Source organism: Microtus oregoni, unplaced genomic scaffold (genome assembly GCF_018167655.1).
Source record: "Microtus oregoni isolate MIOR12 unplaced genomic scaffold, Mior012 000035F_ref0000213, whole genome shotgun sequence".
Classification (NCBI taxonomy): domain Eukaryota; kingdom Metazoa; phylum Chordata; class Mammalia; order Rodentia; family Cricetidae; genus Microtus; species Microtus oregoni.
The window spans coordinates 27,713,440-27,738,268 of record NW_024543094.1 but is presented as its reverse complement, the minus strand read 5'-3'; the positions used below and the strand labels follow the sequence as shown (position 1 = coordinate 27,738,268).

The window sequence follows — 24,829 nt, the reverse complement described above, 5'->3', positions numbered from 1 at the left end:
AAAGTGTTTCACAATAATAAGAGGTTTTCCTGAATGCTTAGGAAACCGGGCGGGTGGCTAGCTGCAGAGCTGTTGCATTAATTCAGAGCACGTAAGCAACCATGCATCGTACAAGCCCTGCATTTCTGTCACGACTTCTGTCTTCCCATGCTTCCCTCCTTATTTTCTGTGTAACTGCCCAGGTCCGTTTTCCTTAGCCACCCCCATGGGGAAATAACTAAGGGTTTCCAAAAAAGACATCTCATTTCTGTCTAGTCGGAAGGATGTGTGTGTGTGTGTTGTACTGTGTTTATGTGTTTTGTAGAAAAGTAAATACCTTAAAACCCTTCATTGCCTTTTATGCATATCTTCCTTTATGCATATCTCTACACATGCAAATGATTATAATTAGTTTTCCACACATTGTGGCTAATAATTTATAAAATATTACAAAATATAGAAAATATTAAAGGTATTTCACATTGAACAAAACTAAGCTGCACTAGTTCAAACATTTCAGAAAGATCTTTAACAGTTGTGCAGACTCTCCCGTGAATCTGAGTTTACAGATATACTTTGTTCAGTTAGTGAGCGGCTGATAGCTGTCCACCCTCTGCAGAAGTGTATCTGAGTATCCAGGAGAATAGTACCTGAAAAAGAAAATCTGCTATCAGACATATGGAAATTTTTCATACAGTAGGCACAAAATGGTCTACACAAAAACTTATTGAAATAACTTCTGGGGCTGGTGAGGTGGCTCAACCAATAAGGGCACATGTTGAGTCCATCCCTGGAGTCCACACAGTAGGAGGAGAGAACCAACCCTCCAGGTCTGACCTTCACATGCATATATGTGCACATATGTGTGCACACATAAACACATGGAAAATGTTTTGAAATAGATAATCATGGGTGAAACTTCACATATGTTCCTGTGAGGCTTATACATAATGTTAGAGCATGAGAAGAAAGAGAATCCTCCTCATAATGCATCATATTGCAAGGAGATATTGTCCAAGCACATTCCTTCAATCCAGTGGTAATATTTCAGAGACTTCCTTCTTACCATACCAAGTGAGTGAGGGTACTTCAGGATAATAGCTAATAAGTGTCTTCTGTACATTAGACCATACAGCCTATGATTGCTAATCAGTTTCTGAATTCCAATTACTTAGAAATTATGTCTTAAAATACAGCCTGATCAGAAACAGACATAATTTATGTTGAAAACAGTTGAAAAATGATTTATAAATACCCATTTTATATAAAATAGAAATTTAATCATCTTCATTGATTCTGGGACATATATAGTACAATACATTTACATTTCTAGACTTCTCAATTGAGTATCATAAAATACTTAGTATAAAGTCTTAAATATATGAATAGTGTATATAAACAGTGATATATTACGGAAAGAATTTTTATTTACATAAAAAAGCTAAATAAAACCTAGTAGGTATTCTAATGTAGAAATGGATTTAAAAATTGTACATGCTTCCACAATGTATCAGGTTAAGGTGGACAAACAGAGGTATATTTTAATAGTGTCTTTGTTCATAATGAAAGTCAAACAGAACACACACTACCTAAGAAGCTCTTTTAATTAATGGATGTTCTTCCTCCTGCACTCACATACGTATACACACAATTAAAAACTAAAATAAGACAAAATTTTAGCTGGGCGTGGTAGCACACACCTTTACTCCTACCAGGAAGTAATGACACGTGGATTTCTGTGAATTTGAGACCAGTCTAGTCCACATAGAAAGTTCCAGACCAGCCAAGACTACACATGTTAAGACCTTGATTCTGTCTCAAAAAAAATTATCATCAAAAAATGAAAAAGGCCACCTAATCTAGAAAAATCCATTTGAAACTGGGTTTGCAGTTCTGGCATTGCAGAACTGTCCATTGTCTCCCTCCCTGAGTCTGAGTTAGTGCAGATGTTAAGACTGGTCCTGCTTTTGCTGGCATCTCATAAATGTGTCAGCACCAGACAGGTAGCTTTTATAGAAATGTTAGGAGGCAGGACTTTAAAATCTTTAAAATGTGCTGCTTAAAATGATAGGCACTAGTCTGAAGAACACTAGAAATATGGCTACTATGTTTAAGAAACTAAATTTTTAAAATTTAACTTCAGAACTGACAAATCAACTATAGGAAAACACAAAAAATGAGTTTGGAATCATTTGTGACTCTTCTTTTTCCAATGTAAGCTTTATATGATCTGAATTTAACCTAAATATTTCCAGTGAAATTTACTACCTGAATTAAGATATGCTAGAAGTAACAAAATACACAAATGTAAAATAACTCACTAATTTTATATTGATTACTAGTTGAAATTATATGGTTTAGATATTTGGGTTGTTTGTTTAAAAAAATCATCAAAATTTATTTACCATTTCATTTTACTTTCTTAAATGTGACTACCAGAAAACTAGAAATTATAGATGTGGCTCTTACTATATTATTACTGGCCATTGTTATTTTAAGAGTCTCAGTAGACCAGTTAGGATGTGCAGATCACTCTTGAGGCTTTGCTAGATTCACTTCCAAGCTTACTGTCATTGCCATTTTTCCTTCCCCAAAGACCTCTGAGACTTCACTGTCCCTAGGACTCCCCGTCAAGAAAACGTGCTCAAACATACCCACACTCCTTCACCAGCAGAGCGGGGGCAGCATTGCCCCCTTCTCATGACTACATACTGACCTCGCAAGTGTCTCAAAATATAGACCCAGAAATAAGCAGATCAAGTTACGTATTTCCTGTGAGAAAGCCTCATCCCAGCTACTATGATGCTAAGGATTCAAAAGCAGCTCCCTATTAGGAAAAACTATATAATTCCGGCTCAGCCATGAAAGGCATTTTAAATATAACAGAATAACTTTATTTTATATTTGCTTGCTAGATATTTATCATCAAAAAATAGCAAAAATAAGGAACAAAACACTACTATATAGTATCTGTAATATGATTATAAAATTAAATTTTATTTGCCTAATAAATCTACTTAATCTCAAGAGGAAAAAAAAATGAGAATAGAGATACTCCAAAAGGGACAATGAGAAATTCTGACTGAAGTCTTACTAATACAAGCCCTTTGACGATCATGTCATTTAATTCTAATGTTATGAAATATAGGTAATAATATTTACAAATACAGAAATTCTAGTTTAAAGAATTTAAATAATTGTCTTTAAGGTCACACAGTAAATAATTAGAACTGAGATAGGCACCTTGGTCTATCCAGACACATGACCTGAGCTATCATCAAAGAGCCATAGAAAAAAACCAGTGCGAAATTCCTTCATTCCTTCTAGCTATCAGTCACTGTGACTCTAACCTAGCTCAGGTGGCCTTTAATCCCAGGGTAAGCAAATCAACCTTTCTGCAGGCCACAAGGAATTTGGATGACTCTAGTCTTGGCCTTGGGGCTTGGATCTGGTGCCTTACTGGTAAATTGCTGGAACTGTCCCCACAACACATGTGCCCCAAGGCTCCTGTCCTGAGAGTGGGCAGAGATCCAGAAGGCGAGTTCAGAGCATGCCCTGTGGCCAGGGAGTGGAGCAGACCTAGAGCACAGGTCCTTCGAGAGCCTGTCCAGAGCGCTTTCCTCCTATAACACCCACTTGTGCTAGAAATTAAAATTAAAATTGGAAGGAACTATGAAATGACTATCAGGCTGATGTTGTCATAAAAATAATTAGTCCTAAAACAGTTGTCACCCACTGAGTTTTGAAAAATAGGTACCTGTAAAAATGAAACCATTTTGAAATTATATTTGTCTATTTTCACAGTGCTTTAAAGATGTTCATTAATATGATTTTAGAGCACCTAATGCTTTTTTAAAAACCAGAAAACTGAAAAGTTTGGCTAGCCAAAATCCTCATGAAAATAAGATGGTTTTTAAAATGAAATTTCAGCTGGGCATGGTAGTACACGCCTTTAATTCCATTACTGCAGCAGAGGCAGGTGGATCTCTGGGAGCTTACGGCCAGTTTGATCTACAGAGCCAGTTCCAGGAAAGCCAGAGCTACTCAGAGGAATCCTGTCTCAAAAACCATAATAATAATAATAATAATTGGAACATCAAAGCATAGAATTTAAGGATTTAAATTTTTAAGTATTTTGACAAAGCACCTAATTAAATTCTATGACAGTTTTTTTTTTAATTTCCACTATTTCTTAGTTAAACTGTACCTAGAAAGGGAAAAAGAATAAATTTTTTTCAAAAAAAAGCAACAGATCATTCTGTTCTGGAGATCTTTAGCTTCCCTTTTGTTTTCTCTATTTTTATTTTATTTTGTTTCTCTCTCTCTCTCTCTCTTTTTTTTTTTTTTGGTTTTTTGAGACAGGGTTTCTCTGTAGCTTTGGTGCCCGTCCCTGAACTAGCTCTTGTAGACCAGGCTGGCCTCGAACTCCCAGAGATCCGCCTGCCTCTGCCTCCCGAGTGCTGGGATTAAAGGCATGCACCACCACTGCCCGGCTTTATTTTGTTTCTTAAAACACTGAATTGAAAACTATTTTCAGAATTGCTTCATTTGGGAGGGGGGAGGTAGGTGGGGTTTTTTGTTGTTGTTGTTGTTTTGTTTTGTTTTGTTTTGTCTTGTCTTGCCTTGCCTTGCCTTGGTTTGGTTTGGTTTGGTTTTTCAAGACAGGGTTTCTCTGTGTAACAGTTCTAGTTATCCTGGAACTCATTTTGTAGACCAGGCTGGCCTCGAACTCACTGAAATCCACCTGTTTATGCCTCTCAAGTGTTGAGATTAAAGGCGCATGCCAACACTGCCTGGCTCATTTTGTGGTTTTACAAGTATTTTGTTATATAGCTTTTTATTATTTGTGTATTTTATATATGCTATGGCATACTACTACTTTGATATCATATATTAATATATTAATAGTTTCAAAACAGGCTTATTGGAATTGTTTCAAGCTCCCATCAGCCTCTCAAGAGTGCGTAACTTGGACTGGAGAGACAGCCCAAAATCTACATTTTGGCATTGATATAAAAACTATATTTGAAAACAAAGAACAAAAGTTATGTAATATTGAACTACTTAAAGTCCATTTCCCTCACCTTACTATCTCCTCTGGGTAGCAGTTGTTAATATTGTTGATGTATTCTTGGAGGAGGGAACCAGGTTCCGCCTTTATCTCTTGGATCTTCTTAAGTCCACCGCTTGTTACAAAAAGCCGGCGGGCTTTGCTGTCATGAGGCAGCACCTTAGACAGAGAAACAGATAAAAACATCATCTTTACTTTTCCAAGTTAGGTTGTTTATCTTTAAAAGCAATATTATATCAGAAGTAATGCAGAAGAGAATTTATGTTTAGTATGTCACCTATAAAATAAAGGGCTGGAAGTGAAATGTATTCTTTTCGAATTACTTTAACCTTCATGTTATTGGACAGAATAGAGCAGTGAAATGAGCAAAGCTGGCCGATCCACTCACACCGAAAGCGTGAATCTGAGGTCTCCGCTATCGAAAACAGTGAAGCCAAGCTCCTTAGCAAGGCGGGGGGAGGGAGGGGGGTCCTCTGTCATCATCTCTTAAATGCATCTCCAGAAAATCAGAGTGTGCACGCTATGTCACCAGCTGTATTTCCCAATGGGGAAACGTCCCCTTGCTGCTTAACTCTCTCTCATTGTTTAATACTCGCTCCCATTTTACTTCCTTTAAGGAAATGCAGGTTGGGTATGGTAGCATACACCTGTCTCAGCAGGCAAAGTCCAGAGGATCATGAACTGTGCAGATTATGAACTGGAGATCAACCTAGGCTATACAATGAAACCTGTCTTTGAAAAACTAAGGTAGTTCAATGATAAGAATATTTGGCAATCATGCACAAGTCCCTGGGTTTGGTCCTCAGCACCAGAGACAGAGATGAGAGATAAAGGAAGAAGGGAAGGGAGAGGAAGGAGGTGGTGGCCTGGTTTACAATAGCACTAAAACTGACTATCCAACCGAGTTTGTCTTCTTCCATTAACTGGGGAAAATTTAGCTGGCTTTAAACATGTGAATGCTTGCTTTCTTGTTAGTTTGTTTATTATTGTGGGGGGGGCACATGTGCCACAACATGCCTGTGCACCTCAGAGAACAACCCCGTAGAATTGCTTCTCTCTTTCCGCCTTCACACAGGCTCCAGGGATTGAACTCAGGTCAAGCCTGGCTGGCAAATGTGGATACTTGCTCACCAGCCCCAATGTGGGGTGCTGTTTTAACGTCTATCAATTTGTGCTGTGGGGTGCTCATGCCGTAGCACACTCGTGGGAGTCAGAAAATGACTCTTTCCGTTCACGAGGTGGGCTCCGGATTACACTCAGATCGTCAGGTCTGGCGGAAGCACCTTTGCCTGCTGAGCCATGACACTGGGCCCAAATGTCCTGTTTCTTAAAAACAGAATTTTGCTTGGTTTTGTTTTCATTTTTTTTTTTTTTTTGGTATTTTTAGTACCTTAGCTTGAATTAAGCTCTAACCATATGCTATCTCATAACCTCTACAACAGTATCTTGAGTAAGCACTCTCGCTCCTGTCTTACGTGTAATAATCTCCAGTTTAGAGAGGTCAGAGCTCTCCTAGGGGGGTAGAGCTGTAACCGGGGACATGATTCAGTGGCAGAGCCAACTGCTGTGTGTGTCCTTCGGTGCCGAGCCCAGCTCCAAACACAAACCAAAAGAGATAAAGAGACAGAACTGAGCCTAAACACATAAACACTCTGGCGCATGACTTATGCAAATGACATTTTCTTTCTTTCTTGTTTGTTTTGTTTGCTTGCTGCTTATTTTTGAGGTGGGTCTTACTTTTTACCCCTGGCTGGTCTGGAAATCTCTGTACAGATCAGGCTGGCCTCAAATTCCAGACAACCTCCTGCCTCTGCCTCAACCTACATGGTAATAATTTATTTTTTAATGTGTATGGTGTTTGGTCTGTATTTAATTCTGTGAACCATGTGCGTGTGAAGACCAGAAGAAGCCATAGATACTCTGATAATTGAGTTAGAGACACTTAGGAGTTGCTGTGTGGGTGCTGGGAATCAAAGCCAAGTCCTCTGGAAGAGCAGTCAGTATTCTTAACGACTGAGTCTTCTCTCCAGCCCCTGCAGACCCTATATTTTAATCCAAATATGCTGAGCTCAGTTTCCCCAGTTCCCAACAGCTGAGGGGCACCGTCCTGACCGTCAATGGCCATAACACAGTCATTCTCTTCGGTCCTTGCTGTCAGAATCCGCCTTGGTGGCTGTGCACTTCTGCAGCTTGACCTTTCTATACTGCTATCAATCTGCAATGATCTATGAAATATGACAGTTACATTTGTTTACACTGTTCATCAGAAGACACTGTGCACCAAATGACTGAGGGTATCTCAGCACGTACAGTGTTTCAAAGATCTTTCTCTTTCTCGTTCTGAAGATGTTTGCTATGTTCCTAGACTAAAAGTGAGACTAAGGGACATAGGAAATTACTAAAAGGTAAGTTTCAGCAAAATCATCTATATTATAAGGCATTGGCATAATACCACCTTTTTATACTGTTTAAGAAGACACCACAGGGCTTGAGAACTGCATGAAGAAGGATGCAGAATTTCATTCATCTGTGAGTTTTAGTAACCTATGTTACCTGTGTCAATTGAGATTGAGGAGAGTTGAGACCTAAATAGTAAAACCCAGGCCAAATTTTACAGAAGCAGAAAAACAATTTCACAAATCATTTCCTTTTCTTCCCCGTTTCCAGGCTGTGATAGCATTTCCTACCTTGCTGAACTGTCCGGCCACATACTTCAGGATATTGGGAGGTGCATCATAGAGAAACGGCTCGAGGGCTGGGAGGTAGGTGCATTTCTGTATGATATTCTTTATGGCCCTTTTACTCTAGTGAAATACAAAGCAGAATGCATACAAAGCTTGGCGATTCATGTCTCATATTCCTGAATTTCGAAAATGAAATCAGTTTCTTGCAGTTATTTCATTTGTAAAGAGTTTTCTGAAGACCTTCACAGCTGAGCCATTTCCTCAGCCCTGTAGATCCTGTTTTAAGTCAGATATGCAGGGTACAGTTTCCCAAGTTCCCAACAGCTGAGGAACTGTTGGGACTGGCTTTGTTGTCACTTTTATCAGTTGTCTTCTGTTAAACTTGAAACCATGCAGAGTGGCTGAGCTCTTAAATACATATCACAGCCCGTCAAAATGGTATTGTATTCGGCAGAACTGTTATAATCTCTGTGCTATCAGTGAATGATCTCTTGAATTTTAGGTTTTCTTTAGAGATCCAGACTAAGAAGTCTTACACATCCTCATCTCCTTTTGAACAAAACCATTGCTCCATCTGTTAAACAGTAGTGTGGATTAGGACTAAACCCCCAGCTTCTAACTCACCTGATTATACCGTTCCTTTGTAAACCATCTTCAGACCATGATGACCTTAGCAGACCAAGAAATTTAACTTAACTACCATTGCTGACAAGGTTAAAATAACTATAATAGCACAGATTATATCAATTGCACCTCACCGACAGCCCTACCCTAACTCTGATCATTCAAGTTGATGATGTACAATCAAGTCATTAGTCAAGAGTTCTAAAAAGCAATCTAATGACCTCAGAAGCTCATGGAACTTTCTATTCTCAATCTGAAAGATATACACTTAGTTTATAACTATTCTTTAAGGTAGGAATAGATATTATGATAATAATCAACATAGTATTATTAATAATAATTACATGTCTAGCATGAAAGAAACATTAGTTAGTTAAGGTTTTGCTTACTTGCCTAATCTGAGCTGTAATAATCAACAGACAAAGGACCCAGTTTAAGAATGAGCAGGGCTGGAGATGCAGCTCAGTGGCAGAGGCTTGCCTAACATGTGCAAGGCCCTGAGACTGATGCCCACCACTACAAAAAATATTTTAATAATAAAATGAATAAAGGGTCAAAGAATACACAGAAACAGCCAGAGCATATATGAAAATATTTTCAGCACTATGGGCCATTAGGCAAATCAAACGAACACTTTAGGATAGCTTCAGTAAAAATAGAATGAAGGAGTAAAATGCATTCACAAGAATGTGCAAACTTGGAACCTCCTACACTGCTGGTGAAGGTAAGGCAGTGCGATTGTGTAAGAAAATGGTCCAATAGCTCTCAAAATCTTAGAGCATTTCCAGCGGCCCAGAGATTTCACCTATGGAAACAAACCCAAAAGAAATGCAGACATGTGTCCAGCTGGAGACAGCCTCAGCAGGAAAAGGTGCATGCTGCTCAAACCCAGCCCAGATGGAAGGAAAGAACCAGCTCCAAAGAACTGGCCTCTGACCTCCACATTCAGCCACGACACACACGTCCATGCGTATACATCATGTACAATCATACATATGAACACCCATGTAGAGATATTTTGTTTATGATTTAACAAATACAGCTGAGAGATGAGGGAAGCAATGCAGCCAGCCACTAGAGAGATATAAAAGGGGAAACGTAGTGATGTTTTGCTTGTGTTTTAACAAATAAAGCTTTCCTGAAGATCAGAGTACAGAGCTCTACTAGAGGCCAGGGAGTGGTGCACACACCTTTAATCCCAGGACTCGGGAGACAGAGGCAGAGGGATCTCTGTGAGTTAAAGGCCACCCTGGGCTACACGAGATGGAATCCCAGCACTTGGGACCCGACACCTGTAATCCCAGCACTTGGGACCCCACACCTGTGATCCCAGCACTAGGGAGGTGGAGAGAGAAGGGATATGACTGGGCAGAGAGAGGAATATAAGGCAGGAGGGGACAGGAGCAGTTGCAGTCTGAGGTTTGGTAGAGACTGTTGCAGCTCAAGGATGTACCCTGAGATACCGTCTGAAGCAGCCTGAGACCAGGATCGCCCCTTTGGTCTCAGCATTGGTGGAGGTAAAAGGTCTCTCTAGTGACTGGTTGCACTGCTTCTCTGATCTCTCAGCATTATTGTTAAATCATAAACAAAATATCACTACACACATACACGTATACATGTACTAAAGAAAAATTTTTTAATTAAAAAATACATCCACATGGAAACATATGGAAATATCTAAGGAGCTGAAACACCCCAGAGTCCATCAACTGGTGAATGGATAAAGAATGGAATATTTATTATCTAGCAGTAAGGAGGAACACAGGGCTGATACACACGACACAGAAGAATCTCAGACATCCTTGAAGTTAGGAGGAGCAAATTATAGCTTCAAGAATATTCCCTTATTGGTTATATCTTTGAAAAGCAACTTAAATTATTTTTGACTTTGTTTCTTAAAGCAAAAGAGATAAAGTACTCCCCAGAGAATCTAAATTCAAAAATTCTGTTATTATTTCATTCCTATTTCATAGAAAATGTCAACAGCAATAAAGAGTGCAAAAACTTGACATTCGCTTTACAACCAAGTTTTTATCTGTACAAAAGTTTCTTGAAAATTTATCCCTAACTGTGGAGACAGTTTTTCAACGAACTGTGGAGACAGTTTTCAAAGACAGGTTACCCATTCATCTGACAGATTTGCATTTCCTGACTCAGAAAAGCAACACAGTCCACCAGAAAAATCAAAATATTTAAACCACATATTTTAAAGACTAGTCTGCATCTACGCAATCGCCCCAAGCCTGTTCAGAGCAACACTCACTTTGACCTGCAGGTCCTCAGAGCTCTCTGATGACATGTACAAAGCCAGCAGCACCGGCAATACGTTGGTGATAGCAACGGCCCTCGCGTGCTCCGGAGTGTGTCTCCCAACCTGCCCTAGAGCCCAGGCAGCCGCAGCTTTAATGTGATCTTCAGGCTCCTCTGACAGGCAGGCTGACAGCTGGGGCACACCCTGCAGGGGGATCAAAAGAGCAAGAATTCTAAATCTAGAGCGGGATTAAAGAGTTCTCCATGTCTTTCTGGCATTAGAAGAAATCATTTCAGCCTTGATCTCTTTTTTTTCTCCTAAATGGTTCAATAAATGTGCACATCACAAGGGTGGTCATTTCTTAAGTCAATAAAATGACTAGAACTAAATTGCCTTAATTACCTGTAACAATCCAACTTAAATAAGAATGTCTCTACCAGCTTCTACCCCCTAATAGAGGGACATTCAAGCAAACAACAGAGATGCCTCAGACCGGGCAAGACCAGATTCCATGGTGACAAACTTAAAATTTATTTTCCTTTGTTTAAAAAGTTAAGACTGAGGATCGCCCTCGGTTCAACCCTCAGCAACATACGCACTCCAACTATGGTAATCTAGAGTAAAATAACCACAACAAACTAAGACTCAAACGAGTATGAGCAAGAATCCACTCTAAGTACCTTTTACATGGAACCCCCCACTAATATCGTTCCTGAAGTACACACACTTTTCCAGTAGTCTTGGCCATTTATAACGCAGTTCTGTTACCTTCACCGGCTGACCAGGACCAGGTCGCTTTGGTTACACAGGTGCAAATGTGTACATTTTTCACTTAGACTCTAATTTTGGTTAAGCAATAAAAAGACCATCAAAAGGCCTCAAAAATCAGTTTATAGACCTAAGGAAGAATCAAATAAACATATCAAATTTTAATTTCAGATTTTGTAGAGGCATAATTGTAACTAGTTTGAGACAATAGTAATCATTTCAAATTTAGTACTGCAAGAACTGGTATCACACGTTGATGCTGTGTGGCAAAGGCCAAGACCATCACACTGCCTTCCCCATGGCCTTTTAATCTGCTTTTCCTTATCTTTTTTCTTTCTTTTTGCCCCTTTTGAATCAGTTTGGTGAAATTTATCATGTTTCCTTATCTGTCCCGTTCAAAGTACAAAACTGGTGTGTCCAAAATACAAAAAGTCAGACCTGCGAAGGATGGAGTAACCTTGTAAAGAGCCCATGGTTGTAGAACACAAGCTTGAGGGAGTGGGGAGTAGAAAGAGGAATAGCAGATGGCCCTCGTAGCCTGTCCCAACAACTGTGAAAACTCAGATGAGACCCGGAGCATAAATGTGCCACAAATGGTAGACATTATTAACTGGTTCCTTCAGAGACAAGGAGAAAATGCCTCACTGCTGTGTGGTTTGCTCCGCCAAAGAAGGGGACAGTGTCCTGGCCAGACGCTAAAGGATGCAGAGGATGCTCAGGCAACTGCCACTGCCCTTCATCATTCTGATGGGGTATCTTGCTGACAAAGGAGCCGAGCATCAGAACCCAGACACAGACATCCCTAACGACCCCTCCCAAAGCACCGGGACTGCACTAGCCATTGCTACAGTCTGGAGTGACAGAACAAAAGAAAGGCAGGAGGAGAGCTCAGTACTGCAGAACGTCACTGTGGAATAGGCAGAAAATCGAGATATAGGGCTCCTTTGTATTCTGAGGATAAGCAAGTGAAGAAAGATTCCCATTTCTGTTTAACAAACAGCAGCAGGTTTTCTACAGCGATAAGAGCCCTACCCCCTAGAGGGCTGTCACACACAGTGTGAGCACATGGTGTTTGAAGGGCTCCTCAGGAAATCGATATCTATATACTAACATAGTTTGTGAGCACCTACTATGGGCCAAGGCTGACTACAGGGTGGATTCATACAAAGCTGTAATTGAGAACATGAAGCAACAAAAATACTGCCGTCTGCTGTGCCCTCTGTCTAAATGACTATGCCTGAAAGAGAGATAGCCAGCACTGTCTCCTTATCCAAATGCCAGGAGCAGGAGGAATACACAGGCCTTCGTGAGGTGCAATGAATTGATAAATGGGCAAATCACTTCATGATGTTTTTACTATAGTGTGGTTTTGCATGTGTGCACAATTAATCCTTCAAGATATGTGTATTATACATAATGTATTATATAAAGACAGATTACAGTGATGCTCCAAAAAGTTGATATTAGATACGGAAAACTGTACATTCCCTGTAACTTCACACCTTTTGTCAAAGATCCTCCTGGAAAACAAACCAATGAACACAGACATTAGCAGTGAACAACTGAACGCATTTCGGCAATTCTTTCACTGTGCCCAGTTACATTTCCTATTTGGTGGCAGCCTATGGCTGTCTCGGACTGTCCTACCACAATGTTAGGAGAAATGAAGCAAGCACCAACCTTGGAAATGATCACTGCCATGGCCAGGTTCTCAGAATGAGCGGCCACATACCCGAGCATCATGATGCCGGGCAGCCGGATGTTCCCTCTGCAGGACTCCAGGCAGTCGATCACTGCAGCCACACCTCCTGCATTAACGATCAGCTGGGAAAGCTGAAAGAGAAGGAAAGGGCCCTGGGCAGCACAAGATGGTATTTAAATAGGATTTGGCCACACTTGATGTAGGACTTAAAAATACCTGGTAAAAATCGAAATACCGTTCAAAGAGATTACTGCGGTTATTAGAGAAATGTTCAAGTATCATAATCCTGCGATTTCAAATGTTCAAGTATAATAATCCTGTGACTTCAAATGCTCAAATGTTCATAGTGGAAAGGTTTATTCTATGGTTTAAAAAATTACATAACTTTATTCCTGTTGTAATAAATTTCAAAATTCCTCACTTAGAAACTAGGCTGAGGGCTAATTCATAACTGGCTAGCTACAGAAGTGCCCAATCATGATGCCTTCATTTAAAGATGAATCAATGCCCAAAGACATCAGACTTAACGTCTGATCTAATTTTACCCCACATACCAACAGTGATTACTAGCTGGGTGCACTTCGGTTCTTGAAAAATCTCAACTACATAGAAGTGCTGGTTAAAATAAAAATGAGGGCATCAACATGCAATAAAGTGAAAATAGATTAGTCAAAATAGGCACAGAAAAAGTCACCTCAACCTCAAAATCGACACAGGCTTGCTTAGCCTCTCTTTCTTTCACATCAAAAAGCTCAGAGCAGAAAATCATATTACAGCAGCTAGCTATCAGAGAGTCACAGTAGGCCAGAGAGCCTCTGTGGTCTGTCCCAACCTACAGATGCAGTATCGTTCTCAATGCTTCCAGCTGTCATAAAATGATAAGGATGACAGAGGTTACAATCCCCACAACCCAGAAATGGAAAGCTATCAGTGATTAGAAACTGACTTTCAGACTCAAATGTCATTAATACAATTCAGTGGTTCTCAAATGGAGGTGATTTTGCACCCTAGAGAATGTCTGACAATGTGTGGAGTCAGTTTTCATTGCCACTGCTGGGGGGTGGGGACAACAGTGATGCCATCAAGTGAGCAGAGCCCAGGAACACTGGTGAGCATCCGCCCTACCAAGTACAGACGTCTGCATGCAGAGGACGAGGAGCAATGACCCAGTCAGATGGCGCAGAGCAAGCCTCAGAACAAACAAAACAAATTGGGGTTTTATCTAAAAAATTGACACCAAGTATAACTGTTCTGTGGAGACTGCTTTTCTGTTTTGCTTGCTTTACCTCGGGTGTGTGCTTAGCGATCTCTCTAATTAAAGTACAAGCATTTTTCTTCACATATTCATCTTTGTCCTTCAGACAGGTGAGAACAACCGGGAAAATCTCCGCTTCAACAACCATCTCTGCTAGGTCCACCGAGTGCTTTGCAATGTGGCTGAGAGCTGAAAGGACCTGGTGCTGGTGTTCAGAAACATAAGTAAATCAAAACACTGTATAGAGTCCACCTCGGAGCTCAGGTGTAACTTAAACAGCTTGATAATATCCATATTTCTTTATGAGGAAAAAAGAGCTACATAGGTATTTAGCACAATACCTACGATTTCTGAGCACTGGGACTTTCACATATTAGTCACAAACTTGAATTTTTAGATTTCCCCATTAATTCTTTACGGAGTACTTTAAGACCTTTTACCAGTGATTAAAATGTAGGACCTTCAGGTATTAAAAAAAAAAAAATCACTTCTTCATTACACCGTATACATAGGTTGCTAATTTATGGTATGTGTGGTATGTATTACAATAACATGCAGAATTAATGTCTTTATCATATGATGTTAGTACAGCCTCAAAGAACTTCTCATCATTTAGCTAATGTTAACAATTAATATATATTTGTATATATATTGTATATATATTTGTATATATGTATATATTTGTATAATTGGTGGATTTAAAAAACTAACAGAGGACTAATAAACATGAAAATTTCATAGGAAATTCAAATATTCTGGTAATGGGCTAGAAAATCTTTATGGTCTTGTTTTTAGTCTAAGACGCTCCTAACTGAGCTCTTTTGGCCAGGCCAATGCCTTATTTTAATTATTAATGTTAGCATTAATGCTACTTGGAATCTTCAGTATTGCACACAAATTTCCAAATAACACCTTAAATGTGACACCCAAAGCGTTATTTCCACGTGCTAAAGGACCCAATACACAATATGTTTGTATCTGCTTTCAGCAGTATTTGCTAATTGTTCTTCTCTGTAACATTAGTCTGTACACAGCTTCATTTTCTTGGATTGTAAGAGCGCTGGCTTGTCTGTTGTCTCTTGACCTCAGTTTTAAATACCTTCAATTTTTCATCAGGGTTGAGGATCATCTGGGCTAAGTGAGCAATAGCTCCTGCGTCCACCACCGTCTGTGCTAACTCTGGAGAATGCTTTGAAATATCGCTGAGGGCCGAGGCAGCAATCCTTTTCAAAGCAATTTCTGGCTCCTGGATACAGAACACTAAAAGAGGAACGGCTCCCGCATCCACCACAGCTTGTGACAATTCTGTGGGTCCAAGAAAAGGAATTCAGTGAGTATGGGTGACTGACCCTTGTGCAAGCCATCTTTCACCCTGACAGATACAGCAAAGGAGAAAGGGGAGGGTGTACTTCACTCTCTCGACATCTGCCTTTCAAATCAGCCTTTCTGGTTTCATAAACCATGTGGACCAATCCCGAGCTGAAAAGAACACAGGTCAATAGATGGGCCTCCATTTACATGAACACATTTGAGGTAGATTAGGCTGAAATGGCTTGTTATCCTTTTTTTTTTTTTTTAAGAGAGTAAGCAGATGTCAGCTGTTTAAGCTCCGGCAATTCTGCACTTCTCAATAGGCCAGCATTTTATGCATGGTTTACAATAACAGAGAAAATTAAAGTACCAAAAATTTACCAACCACACTAATTAGGTAGTATTTTGTTCTACTTACATGAGTAAACATTAGCATGAATCATGGACCAATAATGTCGAATTTTAAATTCCTTTCATCTTCTAATACTTCAAAAAGATTTTAAAAAAATATTTTATACAAAATAAAAGACTTTCTTTTCATTGTATGCTAAAATACTTTCAAAAATGAGGTTTAAAACTTATCAACATACTTTCACATAAAATTATTAATATCTAGGTAAGGGAATAAAGTGATATTTATTATGTTATACAAGGAGCAAACAAATGTCTTTTTGAATGTATGTGTTGATTTACTCACATGCCCAAGAATAACAGCTATAAAATAATAATTTTACATTTCAGAGAATGAGAGATGTTGGGGCAGATGCTTACAGGGCACATGCGACAAATGCCATTTCAGAAGCAGGAAACTGCCCAGGAACTCATTCTGCTCCTGACGCATTTGTGGCCTCAAGGAGTCACACCCACCATTTCTCACATCTCTCCTGCCAAACAACGTTCGCACGTCCCCATATTTCTAGAGCCTTTTCCATAAATGTCTCAATTATCAAGCCAAAGTAGCTATTTATCATGTCACTTTAGTCTTTAATTTGAAGAAAATATTTAATTTTTCAAAAGATTGATAATACTACATTTTCCAAAAGAAATTAATGTTATCAAATACGGGTAGTGTGTATAATTTGTTTTCCTTAAACTACCATAATTATCTTAGAAGTCACAATAATGTATAAACATTTTATTCATTCTTTCATTAAACAAGTATTAATGGGAGGTTATCATCTGAATTCTGGAGGCTGTGACTCGCTTCTACAAATTAACACTACATTCATTAATAAATGTTTTGATTTTAAAAAAATCTGTATGTAATATGATATATATGTGAAGTTTATACACCATCTCAAAAACCAGGGGAAGGAAGAGGAATCTTTTTTTTTTTTTTAACAAACATAATATCAGAAAGACTTGGGTATCACACAGCAAAGTAACAGTTTTCTCAAAAATATCTGCTGATCGATCCACCAGAAGATGAACAGGACAGCAGGCTCAGGAGGCAATCCCTGTTTCTCTCCCACACCCACCTACTCAAGGGAAATAGAAGAGAATACATATATATATATATATATATATATATATATATATATATATATTATAGTGTGTGTTGTTTCTAAATACAATACTGAAATTTCCCATTAATTAACAGGTTCCTGTGAGATTCAAACCAACCCAAAATATACAGATATTATATAGTAATATCAATTTTATATGTGCCTATTGGAACACAATGGGCAAGATGGTAAATCCTGTCAACTTGACACCAGGAGCAGGCCTTGTGAGGGATTGTGTAGATTACTGTTAGCCTCTGAGAGTATCTGAGAAGGACTTGATTAATACATGTGGGAAGCCCTACTTTGATTGTGGACAATATCATTCTGTGAGCAGGGGGACCATGGACTCTGTAAGACTGAGACCACAGACTGAGCACCACCACGGGGGATTTCACTGGTCCTCTCCACTCTTGACTGTGGGTGTGATGTAAGCAGTTCTCTCAAGCTCCTCCCACTGTGATATCCCCGCTCTGAGGGGCTGAAACCCGGAATTGGGAGCCACATGAACCCTTTCTCCTCACACTGTTTTTCACAGCAGCAGGAAAGAAGCTAAGACAATGGGCCAAACATTTATCTAAAGAAAGTGGAAAGATTAACTCGCTTCTGTGTTTTCCCTCTTCTACAGTTCCTAGGATAAAGAGCACACAATGAACTTCAACTCTTTAAAGGGAATATTAAACCTTCCCCAGCTAAATAAATAAGCCATTAACAACAAAAACTTGAGATTCTTTTACAAGATACCTATTTTATAATATGCATATATTTCTCATTGAATGGTTGTTGGAGTAACAAATGCTCATCAGCTGGATGCTGAGCAGTTAATAAAGCACACTGTCCTGAAATGCTACCCAACCACACTATGCCGCTCTGCAACCGCCAGCCCAGGAATGGCACTACCCACCACAGAGTGGGCCCTCCCCATCCATCACTAGTTAAGAGACGGCTCTACAGCTGGACCCTATGGCGTCATTTTCTCAGCTGAGGGCCCTCCTTTCAGTCCTGTCAAGTCCTGTCAAGTTGATATAAACCCAGCCAGCACAAGACCCTCTCTTCAAATGTCTAATCTTGTGAGTCTAACTTAGAAAGAGGCTGTTCTTCCCTGGCAGCTTTCAAGGCTGGAAGATATTCTGAAGGTCACTGGGGGGGGGGGGGGGGGGAGCATATCAGAGTCTTACTTCCCCATCTGTGAAACACTAGGCTACATCCTAAACTCTCAGTCTTACTTCGTAATTATGCATTAAGTTGTCTGTTTAAACCAAAGTAAGTAAACTCAGTGCCTGTTGGAAAGAAACGAAAATAAATAAAGCCCAAAGAAGGAAGGAAAACAGGACACCTAGAAGCAGTGGAGGAGGGGAAAGCCTTTATCTACAGGGGACAACAGGTGCTAGCCTTAGGTCTGTGTGGCCGTGCAAGAATATGCTGTCATCAGACCCTTCCAAAATGTGAAGCTCCTTGCCCTTTAAGTGTTAGAAACTTTATTTTTTAAAAAGAACTCTGTGTGTGGGGGCTGGAGAGATGGCTCAGAGGTTAAGAGCATTGCCTGCTCTTCCAAAGGTCCTGAGTTCAATTCCCAGCAACCACATGGTGGCTCACAACCATCTGTAATGGGGTCTGGTGCCCTCTTCTGGCCTGCAGGCATACACACAGACAGAATATTGTATACATAATAAATAAATATTTAAAAAAAAAAAAAAAGAACTCTGTGTGAGACCACATAATGCAGGCCAAATAAAACACATCCACCTGGGAGCCCGCTTCAAACTCAACCACCGTTTTACAACCTCAGGCTTAACTCTGAGCCTTCTTAAACAACCTGTGCAGGCGCTTTCTTGATATGGAAACATGATGTTCTTTCTACCTTCAGTTCTTAAAGTCATGTTCAGGGCCGCATACAGGCAGGACCACCACAGTGATGGAAGGAAAACGAAAGGAAACCAGGCAATGATGAACAGCTAACAGCAACAAAGGGGCAGGGCTGATCTAAAGCCAGATGGTAACTGACTTTTCTGCACATAATCAGTACATAGAAAAGACTAGAGCAAAATGAAGTGACTCTGAGAACTCATAAATTAAAAGTTACCCCTAATGAAGAGGCTCCCCAGAGAGAGAGAGAGAGAGAGAGAGAGAGAGAGAGAGAGAGAGTTTTAGCATACAAATTCAGCAACTCCTCTGGAAACCTTATTTCTTTAATTTTACTTACTTTTATTTCTAAGCCCTGCAAAATTATATTTCAATCTGTTTCCTTATAAAAATATCAAAAATCGTAATCCAATTCCTTGCACTTAGGTGTCCTATATCTATGTTAAAATCGGCTGGCTGGTTTTTGCTCTAGCCATAAAAATAAAATACATAGCTATAGCACTTCCAAACTTTCATTTATTTGTTTATTTATTTTGAGACAGTCTTGTGTGCCCCAGGCTAGTGGCCTCAAGCTCATCATGTTGTTAAACGACCTTAAATTTCTGATTCTCCTGCTTGGGCCTCAGGAATGCTGGGATTGCAGGTCACTGTACACAGGGCTGGAGTCAGGAATGCTGGGATTGCAGGTCACTGTACACAGGGCTGAAGTCAGGAATGCTGGGATTGCAGGTCACTGTACACAGGGCTGGAGAGTCACACTTTGCGTGTGCTAGGCAAGCACTCTACTAACTAAACTATATCCCCAGCCCGATTAAAACTTTTTTTAAAAAAGCAACATAGAAAATACATTGAGGATGTAATCTTACATTAATAATAATCTGACGTCCCATTCAATCAATTTTTCATAATTAGGTGAAATTACAATTAAGAAAAAAAAAACAAGCGGCAGTCCCAAAGCTTCAGAATGGCTTTAATACCAGCTCTTCTAAAGCCAAATTAATTTAGTCTTGGTCCTACCCAGCTATTGACCATCAGTGTGGTTATCTACTACTGTGTAATAAATTACACCAAACTTCAAAACCTGAAGCATTTACTCCCTTGTGATCTCTGTTGGTCAGAAATAAGGAAATGGTTTAGTCAAAGGGCTACAATCAAGGGGCCAGCCTGGGCTACATGGCTGCTGCCGTCATCTGAAATCCACTTCCAAGTGTACTCAGGGGACTTGGGAGAAACCTGCCCTGTCCAGTATGTGGGCTTCCCTGTAGGCCATCTAGGAGGGTGTATCGAAAAGGAGTGATCCAGAACACATGAGCCAACACAAACTCTGCAGTCTGTCATAGCCAAACTTGGACGTTACAAAGCATCACTTCTATTGGCAGAAGGGACCACAAAGGCTGTGCACAGCAGGAAGCAGAAATCACCAGGCTGGCTTCCACGGCAACCTGTTCTTCACCAACACAGCTGAAAGACACAACATCCATAGCCAACAATCCCTCCATTTGGTTATAATTTTGAGCTGATTGATTGACATCTCAATTTGCAGATAGAAATGAGAAAAGCACAGAGAGGAAACTCCTGTGTACTATGAAAAAGTTTCATGTGAATGTTCTTTCTCCTCCTACACACAAAAGTCATTGTCCATCATTCCCGTCTCGCATTCCTCTCCAGTATTTTCATGGTCATTGGTTGAGCTCTAACAAATGTCTTGAATGATAGTTTAAGGGGTAACTTATATACATACATTTGCTTCCAAGGCAAAACGATTCAGGTGCCTTTGAAAACTCAAGTGAATCAAACAGGCCACTGGTCTACAGATAACGGGGCTTTGGCTAGAAATTACAATCAGCTGATTGGACAGAGCAGGCAGTGCTTACGCAAGCTTCTATGAAGAGAGGCTCAAAACATGATGTGAGAAAGTCAAGAAATGGAAACCAAACAAGAGAAAGCAGAAAACAATGAAACCTGGCTGTGGCCTGAATGACAGCAGGTAGGAGGAGACTGAAAGCACTCTGAGCCCCACCCCCACTCCCTCCTTAGCCTTTGATTCCCCACAGCTGAGACTGGACAAAGACAAGCTACTGAACTGGCCTACAGTGGCCTGGTAAAAACAACACAGTGGAGTAAGTGGAATTAGATCCTCACAAAATAGGCTTCTTGTATCTAGAAGTCTTCAGGTTTTCCACTTGCTTGAAGTGCACCCATGGTTGGGACTTCCCTTAGCCTACAAGGTAAAAACCAAATCCTTCTGATGGGAAAGGCCTGTCTGTGATTCAGATTTTATTGCTATTCCTTTGGCTTGAGCCCAGTGCTAGGTAGGATCCCTGCCTTATAGAAACTCAGTGGGCTGGAGAAGACTGTTGAGCCCAAGGGAACAAAGTTCTGATGGAATTCTCTATGGAAACAGGCCAAGGAGGGATCCAACTGAAAGGCAAACAAAAATAAGACACTGGAGATGACAAAGGTCACACCAGATGCCAAGAATAGTGACACACACTTTTGATCCCAGCATGCAGGATGCAGAGGCAGGGGATCTTTGTGAGTTCAAGGTCTGCCTAGTCTACATAATGAGAGCCAAGACTCCATGGAGAGACCCTCTCTTAAAACAAACAACAAAGTCACACCAGGCTCTTGGAAAAGAGGTCTCTGTTCACAAGTTTCTGCTGAGCCTCCCCTGAGTGGCTCTGAGGGTACCCTGGGCTTCTCTGTCTACTTTTAATCTGGAGGTGGATCTAACCCAACACTTTTTAATCATGTGTGTGTGCAGGGATCTGTGAGGGTACGTGCACATAATCGCAGGAGGTCAGAGGTGTCATCCCTGGGGCTGGGGGAACAGCAGGTGTGAGTCACCTGACACTGGTGTTGGGAGCTGAACTTGGTCCTCTAGGAGAGCAGGATGTGGTCTTAACCACTGAGCCATCTCTCCAGCTTCTCACCTAGCATTTTTAATGTTTGTCTAAAATCACATTAGGTAGATAGTGACATTATTTCCTCAGTCAGTCCCCATAGGAGATGTTTAATTGTTTTTGCTTAGTTTGATTGTTATTTTAATATATAATACATTATATATACATAAAATATAGAATATCTTGTATAATGATCACATGTTTATATATTTTGAGTATGTATGTGTGGTATACATGTGTGGATGCATGTTTGCATATGTATAGGTACATATGTGTGTGGAAATCAGAGGTTGACATTAAATCTTTTCTTGATTGCCCCCCCCACACACTTTATTTATTGAGGCAGGGTGTCTGCAGAACTGACCATTTCAGCTAGCGTGGCTGGCCAGCTTGCTCTGGGTTACCAGCTTAGCTGTGTGTAGCTGTGTACCTATCTCCTCCTCCTGTTTAAGCATTAACCTCGTGCTAGGGCTTCTCAGATGCTTGTGGGCAGGGGTTGCAGAACCTCTTTGTTCTTCTTCCCAGTATGGCCACACTGAATAATTCTTTTTCTGCTTTCACTATTACTTATTTGCTTAATTGGCCTACTGAGGATGGGTGGTCAGCTTGTTAGGGCTGCCAGGGTCCAGGCTGTCACCCTAACAACTTCAGAAACAGTTTGAGGAAAATGCTTTGATGTAATTAACTTACTTTGCACTTTGCAAGCAAGCGGGGCCATTCATCTAAAACCACATATAAATGCAAAAGGCCCCCAAACTATGTCAGCCAGTACAGTATACTTGCTATTTTCCTGAAGACTATGGCATCAAGACCTTTGGGAAACCAGCTGATAAGCGGGAATTACTGGAGAGCCCAATTCTACATTGACGAAGTCCTCAGCACTCAATAGCTAACCTCTCTCCTAGAAGGCTGTGAAGCTCCCAGTGAGGACTTTCAGATTTCAAATGCGTTATATGCTTAATGTAGTCCTAGAAGTTCAGGTGCAAATTCAAATATTTTCCCCTCCGTATTTAATAGGTGTTAGGTGAACTGGAAAACAAAGAAAGTTTCAGAAGCAGGGTGGCCCAGAATCTGTGTGGGACGTGTCACACAGGGCTGGGTATCTTCTGTTCCGGCACTGGAATACCCTTCTCTCTCCACTCTCCACACAGCGACTCTTCTCCACAGAACCAAAGTGAATCCAAGACTAAGAGAAGGTGGGGTGCCATCAAGGAGAGGGGTCAGGGAGCTCTCTTTCTTCTCCCACGTCTTCTGTCATTCCCTTTGTACTTCAGTTCCCAGAGTCTGATCAGTGATCGCCTGAGTGGTTCATAAGACAATGAGATGAGGCCAAGCAGTGGTGGCACATGCCTTTAATCCCAGCACTCAGGAGGCAAAGGCACGCGGATCTCTATGAGTTCGAGGTCAGCCTGGTCTACAAGAGCTAGTTCCAGGATAGGCTCGAAAGCTACAGAGAAACCTTGTCTCAAAAAACAAAAAAACAAAAAAAGAGCTGGGCACAGACTGAGGTTCTAGTGACTACTTCCCTTGCACCTCATTCACGTGCCTCTAATGGATATCACTCAGTATATTATATGTGTTTGCTTTGTTTAAGGCTGGGTCTCATGTAGGCCAAGCTGGTCTTGAACACAGAAGGCCACACATGACCTTCTGATTCTCCTGTGTCCGCTTTCTCAGTGTTGTATGCATGTGACATCGCGGACCCATTTTATGTGGTGATGAGGATCACACCTAGGCCCGCACTGTGCCACCTGAGCCACAACCCCGAGCACTCATACGTGCTTTTCAATACAGTATTGCTGTTCTGTACATTCCTGTCCAGTGTTAGCCCCGTTGTCTGCATGGCCTTTATGCCCACTTGTATCATTTTTACCTCAGAGATGAGATCTGAAGCAACTTTTCCTCTGTCCATTAAGAAAGAAACGGTGACATGAAAATTAAAAGTTTCTGTAAAGCAAAGGAAACAATCATAGCAAACAGATAACCCACAGAATAGAGAAAATCTTTGCCCACCCCACTTCACACAAGGGGCTGATATCCAGAATTTACAAAGAATTGCAAAATAAAATACCAAGGAAATAAAACTGCCAATCAATAGATGGGAAAACAAACTAATATTTTTTTTATTTAAAAAGCCGCACATTTATTTCACTTTCTGACTCTGTGCTTGTGCCTTCAACACTTTCACAACAATTTTCTGCTCCCCAACAAGGAAAGCCCGCTTGATCCTGTCACGGACACACTTGGCACACATGGAGCCACCATAGGCCCAGCTGACATGCTTCTTTGTCTTAGACAATCTCATGAGGACTTTTGGTCTCACAGTGCGAACCCCTCAAAGTCGGCCTGAGCACACACTGCTTGCGGTTTAGGTGCTTTCCAACCTTCTCGGAGTAAAGGTAAACAATCATGTTGCCAAGAGTTCAGGACAGCCTAGTTTTGGTAGAGGCTATGTTGTAGGAGAGCCTACGACGGTATGTCAAACGCTGGACCATTCTGAGTGCCTCTAAGCACCGTCCCCGGAAGAGCACTAATAATTTTTTTAAAGAAACGCAATGGTCAATAACTATTTTTAAAAGTATTCAGCATCCTTCTTCATCAGAGAACTACAGATTAAAACTACTTGGTATCCCAGTCAGAACGGTGATTGTCAGGAAATCTGACAACCAATGTTGGAGAGGATGTGGGAGAGAAAGGAACCCTATTTACTGTTGGTGGAGGTGCAAATTGATACAACCATTCAGGAAGTCAGTTTGGAGATTTCTCAAAAAATTAAAAAGGGAACTACCATATGACCCGGCTATTTCATTCCTAGGCATATACCCATGAACTCATACCCCACCATAGGGATATTTGCACCACTATATTAATTGCCATTTTATTCTCTATAGCAAGGAATTGAAACCAACCTGGTTG

General features: G+C 40.6%; 1 protein-coding gene across 1 annotated transcript in view; it reads right to left on the bottom strand.

The window, feature by feature from the left end:
* Positions 1 to 294: 294 nt before the first annotated feature.
* LOC121432581 (sperm-associated antigen 6-like) overlaps positions 295 to 24,829 on the bottom strand; it is a 44,484-nt gene continuing 19,949 nt past the window's right edge. The window contains exons 4-10 of the mRNA XM_041630625.1: positions 15,434 to 15,639; positions 14,366 to 14,539; positions 13,058 to 13,210; positions 10,622 to 10,813; positions 7,738 to 7,854; positions 5,064 to 5,209; positions 295 to 629 (exon numbers count right to left, since the gene is read on the bottom strand). Coding sequence (XP_041486559.1) covers positions 560 to 629; positions 5,064 to 5,209; positions 7,738 to 7,854; positions 10,622 to 10,813; positions 13,058 to 13,210; positions 14,366 to 14,539; positions 15,434 to 15,639 — 1,058 coding nt within the window. The 3' untranslated portion in view covers positions 295 to 559. The remainder of the gene's footprint in view (positions 630 to 5,063; positions 5,210 to 7,737; positions 7,855 to 10,621; positions 10,814 to 13,057; positions 13,211 to 14,365; positions 14,540 to 15,433; positions 15,640 to 24,829) is intronic.